Raw genomic sequence first — 7,157 nt, 5'->3', positions numbered from 1 at the left:
GGATTTTTATCATTTTAGGGTGGTTGTGTACACACTGCCAACACATTTCAGTTCAAACTACTTTTAAAAGTGCATGTAGCATCATATGACCCCTTTAACTTTCATTTGGATGCTGCCATGTTACAGTCTCCACTGTACACAGTCTCCGCTCTCTTATTTACTCAAACTTGTGTCTTCCCAGATGCGCAAGACTTTCTTCACTTGAAATTGTTGCTTCAAAAACCACACAAAACAAACATGATGGACATATATAGAGCCCTAGTTGATTTAGCTTCAGAAGACATTGATTTATTAACTGGAAATTACCATTGTGTTTTTTTTTGTGTGGTTTTTGAGTGTCAAACTTGGAGGTCCCATCCACTTGCATTCTATGGACTCACAGGGATCAATTATTTCTTTAAAATCTTTGTGTTCATCTAAAGTAAGAAATTAATTTACCTATGGGAAGACATGAGTAAGTAAATGAAATAATTTTCATTTTTGGGTTGAGTATGAATACTTGATGAGGAGATCAACAACTGTAGCACAAATGAAGATTAAATGACAAGAGAGTAAATATGACCTTACCTCTTCAGTCTGAAAGAGTGCAGGCCACTGGAGTTTTAAGTCCTGAATCGTTGGACTGTTCTGTACGACATTCCTCCTCCTGTAGGCAAATGTTTTGGACATCTTTTCCTTTACCGCTGATGTTCTCTTCCTTTGTCCAAAATCAACCAGTAGCTCACATCTAAGTTTTTCAAGGCTTTCATCGGTTTCTCCAGTTGGATTAGCAGGGCAAAAGTTAACCTCTGCTCTCTTTGGTTTCTTCACATTTTTGGCTGGACAGTATTCATCTCTGGACTTGTTCTTCAGTGAATTCAGAGTGACTTCGGGACAACCAATGTTGCGCATCTTTGTCCTATAATTTGCCATTTTGTGCTTGAGGCTAAATATCCACCCGCTATACCCCTTAACAGATCCTTTTTCTTTTAAACATGGAAACTTTTCAACAAGTGACTTTGCAACGTCATCTATCTGGGAATCACGTGGGTATGCAGTATACTGGAAAATATCCTCAGCCAACTTTTCCAAGATTCCGGACTTGAGCCCTGGACTGATCTTCAGAGAGGTTCCAGTTTCAACAAAAATTTCATTGCCACGTTGAAGCTGCACTTCCACATCATACGGAAAACGAGGAATCGGAAATTTTTGTGGCCATATCTGTACTCGTAGTGATTGAATTTCTGCATCAGATGTTGGGATAGTCACAGTGTCATCTGAATCTCCTCCAGATGGCAACAAAGAAGAGGAAAGGATTGAGCATTCACTTGAAGCGCTAAACGATTCAGAAGCACTTGAAGATTGCTCAGCTGGATGGTCAGGGCTTGGATGAGTGTCATGTGCCAAGTAGATCAACTTGATAGTAGTCTTGTCTTTAATGTCATGAATTGATGACAGATTCATGAATTCATTGAAGTCCGCATCCATGTACTGAAGCCGGAAGTGTCTTTCAATACCAAATGCTTGACGAACAGTATCATGTAAATTCACAACACTGTCTGGTATCCCAGCTGAGAGGTCCAGTCTTCTGAAATCATTGTCGTCCACAATGACTCTGAGCTTCACACTCATATTTAATCTAATTAAGAGACAGAGAACTCCGATTAGTTGACTGATAATGATATTTTTGATAATGCAGATTTCAAATTTCTGCATTCAGAAGAAGGAAAAAAAAAGGTCATGCACAAATTTTGCACTTTTTGTGTCCATAAAGCAGGGCTCCAGACTGCAACTAAAACGGTCCCATTTTGCAACCAAAAAACAATTACAACTGTGTACAACTGTTCTACACCCCTACAGAATATCAATACTGTGTTTGTGGAACTAATGGTCACTCTTTTAAACCCTTTGTTAAACGCAATCCACTAAATACTCACTTCCTCATTACAGAAAAAAACTAAATTTGAATAAAAATATATAAGCTATGAAATTAAACTAGCTGACTGTATAATTTAGCAGCAAAAACAATATCTTGAAAAAAAATATTTTGTGCAAATTATACAATTTAAACATGTTTATTCTGTTAACTATTTGTATTCTTACAAAATACATTCATGAATATAAGATAGGAATCATGAGGGGAAAAAAGCCTTCTAATAATCTTTCTGTTTGTGATAATTCCTTCCTTAAACTTAAAGTATTATAATGGGAATATATCATCTGTAAACCTAAATTCTGTCCCTCACATTAAGATATGGAATGGCTTCAGATGATATAGCAGGGCTCCAGACTGCGACCTGTGCGACAATTTTGTGTGTGGTCGCACTGGCGCGACCAACGCGTTGGTCAACTCATAAGCGCTGCAATTTCAGAAGGTGAACATGCTGGTATTCTTGTGGGGAAAAAAAAACATGCAAGCACGGTCACCGTTAGTTTTACTTTTTGTTTTCATTTTTGAAAAACGTATCTTTGCTGTTTACCTCACATTACACTATGGAGGCTCTCTTTTATTTATTAATTTGATTCCTCAGTGTTTGCTAAACGTTCTGTAATTTATCAGTCTGTATATAATACAGCATGTGGTGTGTGCCATGCCTCATCTTATTCGTTTTTGTTAAACGTTTTGTAAGCTAGTTTGTCATTGTATCTTACTGATTTATTGTTGTTGTGCTTTTTAATTAAGAATAACAATGAATCCATTTTTTGTTTTAGTATTAAAACAATGAAAGGTGTGTAGATGTATTTAAGCAAAACAGTGACAACAAGATCGCAAATTCGAAAGTGAAAGCATCCGAAGCCCGCGGCTTAACACAGCAAAAGAGAAACTCCCGTTCACAAAATTCAAATCACAAATAATACTACTGATGATAAAGAACGGGTTAAATGTTAACCACTTTCGTTTCCATATAACTATAAACTATGATAAAAGTTCATCAGCATGCATTGAATAATCCCATGTTGTAGTGCAAAAAAAATTAATAATATTGCGACCAAATCATGTGCTCGTGCGACCAGCTGAGAAAGTTAGTTGCAAAAGAGCAACCAGTGGGAAGAATGAGTCTGGAGCCCTGTATAGGCTATACAGTGCATGAAAAGCAAACTGGTGCTCTTCTGTTTCTTTTGGTGTATGACTCTCCCTTGTCTCGTATAAAAAGCACAATAAGACAACTGCGGTTAGATCAAATAATCGCGTTTATTTAATTATCGCGACAGGCCTAGTTCCCAGGACATCTACAAGATTAAATAAAATGCTGATAAATTCAAAAAATGAGACAAACACATGACAGTATGATTGAAATGTTACATGTAACAAATATATAAAATATAAAAAAATATATATAAAGAAATTTAAATAAAACCTGTTTATTCTGTGGCACCTAAAAAGATAATTTGGTGCCTAAGTTTGTTTCTTATAGGAGCCAATGGCTCCTTACTCAATTTTTTTGTCTGGAGCCCAAAGGGTTAGTTCACCCAAAATTTCACAGATGTTCTTGCTACGTTTCTGGACCTGGGAACATTTCGGTTGCGTTGCTGTCCATACAGGGTCAGAGAGCTCTCAGATTTCATAAAAAATATCTTAATTTGTGGTCTGAAGATGAATAAAGTTCTTACGGACCTTGGAACAACATGAGAGTGAGTAATTAATTACTGAATTTACATTGTTGGGTGAACTAACCCTTTAAATAGTTTATTAAAACAAACTGAACCTAACCTCTTGTGTTTATGAATCTTTTAAGTGTCACCATTCGTCTGCCTCCAAGATGGTAATCTGCCAATGGGTAGTAGTCAGCAAGGGCATTGTGATGAATGAGAGAAACTTGCAATGTGGGGCACAATTCGAAAGCTCTGAAATGCTCCCAATACCAAGCACTCATTTCTTTCACAATGAAACTCAAATGTCTTTCCACTACAACCATCTGGATGATCTCTGCAAAAACTGGCAAGCTACCAGAAAGGCCACGAACAACAATCATGCCATTCCTGTAGTTTACTGCATCAACAGACACATTCTTTGCAAGATGAATGTAAGTGACATCAGGATATGTTTGCTTAAGACTATTAACTACATCCTGATTCAAGATACCCACAGGTACAGTTGAGACGTCTGACACACTCATGCCACTCTTTTCAGTGGTAGCATACTCCAAGTGATAAGCCATCATGAACTGATGTTTCATTGCCAGAGTCAATAGTATGTTTTTAAAGCAATGTGTGTAACGAGCGACCTGCTTGAAAAATCGATGCTTTGCCTCGAATCTGAGTGTCCACATCCCCACTAAAGGTCCAAAGAACTTGATCAGTAGTGGATAATGTTCCACATAATGATGTTTGGGCAAAATTTTCAGTTCAGTAAAAACTTCCTGCAACCTGCGCCTGTGATCACAAATTTTGCTTTCAAGGAAGGCAATTGATTCTGCTGTTTGCACTGGTGCCACAACCAACTCAACAATATCCTTAAGCTCCATAAGGACCTGCCAAGCTGATTCATCTGGAGGTACCAGATGTCCAACCAAGAATGGAAGAAATCGTAAAAGGCTCCAATTTTCATGAGCATTGCCTCCAACGCTTCCGTTGGACATGAAAGCACGTGGAACAGTATGTGGCCGATTGGTTTTGTCTGTCCATTTGTACGGAAATGTCTCAATTAGTTCATTGAGTTTGTCGAGAGTAAAAAAACGTTTAGAAATTAACAAACGCAGACAGTGTGCTAGCTCTACTGGTATTATACCTTCAAATATGTCATGGGCAATATCAGGTGGGTACCCAGTACTGACATTGAAATGGGAAAGACGTGCAGACAAAACACAGTCTTTTTACACCACAACAAGACTTTTCAGTTTCTACCGCTGACCTGACATGCAGTTCATGCATCTCTTTAGTTCTGAGAGTGAAACCATCTGAGCTCACTTCTTTCTCCTGAATTTCAGACTTTTTTGCAGTACAGAACCGGCACACATATCCACCAGAGAAACTCTCCACAAAGCCAGCAATTCCATGTGCTCCCAGATTGTCTGCTATGACAGTCTGCACTGTGCCTTTGATGAAAGAACCAAGCTGTGCAATGAAAATCCCCTGGCTTTCCAATGTGGAAAGATCTTGCAGCAAGGGCTCAAGAATTTTTTCATATCCATAGATCTCAACATCATCTGATCAGCAAAGTAGTGCCAAACATATGGAAGATAGTGAAGAACCTTCACCTGGTGGCAAGTTACCAAGATTCCAATACACAGCACAGATTTTATGTTTTTTTCTAGAAGTGCCGAGTGGGTTGCAGATTTCAAAATCATCCACATACAAATTCAGCAATATTCGTAGCTCATTACATGACAAAAAGTCATTGCTTTTGAAATGCATACCATCACGATAGGATGCATATTTTTCTTGTCCGACTTCTGACATGGTTGGAGTATCTAAAGTATCAAGAATGTTCTTGTTACTCAAAAGCAGCTGCAAAAACTTCAAGATCGGGACATACTGCATTGTTCTTTTGCGTTTGTCATCCAAAAAGTACTCTACTGGTTCAATAACTTTGAAATTCTGTTTGTAGTAGGACTGCCGTTTAAATGATGTGCCAAGTGGACTACCTTTACCAATTGCATCACAAACTGGATTGTTGACACAGACAGCAGATGCAAGTTCTTCAGTGACTGACTGGTCAATCTGCAAGTGATGTCTAATCAGTATTTCATCTATCACACTTATTGCATTACAAAGGGAAGCAGTGCTCAACAAATAATGGAGCTCTTCCAGCAATTCACTAACTGCAGCACTTGGAACATGAAAAATATTTTCCAGTTTTAGTAATACAGCAGCAAGTTTGTGCTGTATTACATGAGCCGGATTATCAGGAATACCTGCATCTGTGCATGTAGTGTCAGAAGAACATGCAGGCTCAGAGTCCAGTGCGTTATCTGGATCAGATCCATCAGCACTTCCAAGTTCAACAGACTCATTTAAAGTTTTTTGAACTACACCATCTTTAAAATCTTCCAAATTGTGTATCTTATGTTTGCGACTTTTGTGGGACTTGAAAGTACCGTACACATTGGCTTTATATTCACAGCCTTTGAACATGCATGTGACAGTCTCATTGTTTCTGAGATGACGACCAATGTGAAGAAAGTAGTCATGTTCAGTCCCAAGTTCACAGAAAGAACATAAATCACAAGAAAATGAAATTGAAGTCTCAGGTTTCTGAGAGGTTTTCGTGTGATTCCTGGACAAATGTGTCAAAAGTGAATTCCATGTTTTGAAAACACAAGGGCAGCCAGGATGAATACATTTTAAGCGATGACCATGCCCAAAGTTGCCATGCTTAAGTTTGTAGTGTTTAAGGATTTCTGACTGCTTTATCACTTCAATGCCACAATATTTACACTGAAACATTAAACTGAAAAACACATAACAGAAGAAAAACACAATGACGCAAATTAACAGACGTTGCATTGCCATATATGAGCATTCAGATCTTACAGAGCAACTTGTTTACATTAGTGTAATGAGTGGTGATGCATAATATAAAAATACTTACTGTGCAAATCGTTGGAACAACACTTCAGGAAAATGACTTCAAATCACACCACAAGAACCTGGAAATTTCCTTTGGCAACAAGGAAATCATATGTGTCCGAGTCACATGCATGTGAAGAGAGAACCTCAAATCAAAGCAAGCACACAATAATTATTATTGTTAAAGACACATTTTACATGCTGCACCATTAAAGCTAGCAAAAAGAAGGATGTTTTTGTAGTAGAGATATTTACGCTAAAACATTCAACTGACAAACACATTAAAAAAAAAAACACACAATGACACGCGGTGACTTTTTAACCGGATATGCTGACATAAGACCCCCCCCACCCCAATCAGCTTTTAAAACACTCAAAGAGGGATCACAGATAACAAAACACACTGTGGCAGTTGTCGATTTAAAAGTTTGCACATTTCCTACCTTATTTGTTAATGAAATTCATCTCCAATCCTCCTATCTTTTCAGGTTTATCCATTGTTATTTGAATGCTAGAAAAATACAGCTGGTTTTCCAAGCAAAAACCGCCAAAAAAAATGCTTACACGTAGTTACATTATGATACGTAATATTCAGAGGGTGGGGAGATGGGGGGATTCCCCTGGTCTATATGACTCTGCATCCGCTCAATGATTTGTTATTCCCAGTG

The 7,157-nt window shown here is 38.0% G+C and overlaps 1 protein-coding gene across 1 annotated transcript in view; it reads right to left on the bottom strand.

Annotated features, from left to right (window-relative positions):
- The window catches only part of LOC107571069 (uncharacterized), an 11,158-nt gene extending 4,059 nt beyond the window's left edge, over positions 1-7,099 (bottom strand). Inside the window, exons 1-2 of the mRNA XM_016257349.1 lie at positions 6,512-7,099; positions 568-1,618 (exon numbers count right to left, since the gene is read on the bottom strand). Of these exons, the coding sequence (XP_016112835.1) occupies positions 568-1,611 (1,044 nt within the window). The 5' untranslated portion in view covers positions 1,612-1,618; positions 6,512-7,099. The remainder of the gene's footprint in view (positions 1-567; positions 1,619-6,511) is intronic.
- Positions 7,100-7,157: the final 58 nt, after the last annotated feature.

Source organism: Sinocyclocheilus grahami, unplaced genomic scaffold (assembly GCF_001515645.1).
Source record: "Sinocyclocheilus grahami isolate Dianchi unplaced genomic scaffold, SAMN03320097.WGS_v1.1 scaffold1546.1, whole genome shotgun sequence".
NCBI lineage: Eukaryota > Metazoa > Chordata > Actinopteri > Cypriniformes > Cyprinidae > Sinocyclocheilus > Sinocyclocheilus grahami.
The sequence above is the reverse complement of the archived record's forward strand: the minus strand, read 5'-3'. Positions and strand labels throughout refer to the sequence as shown.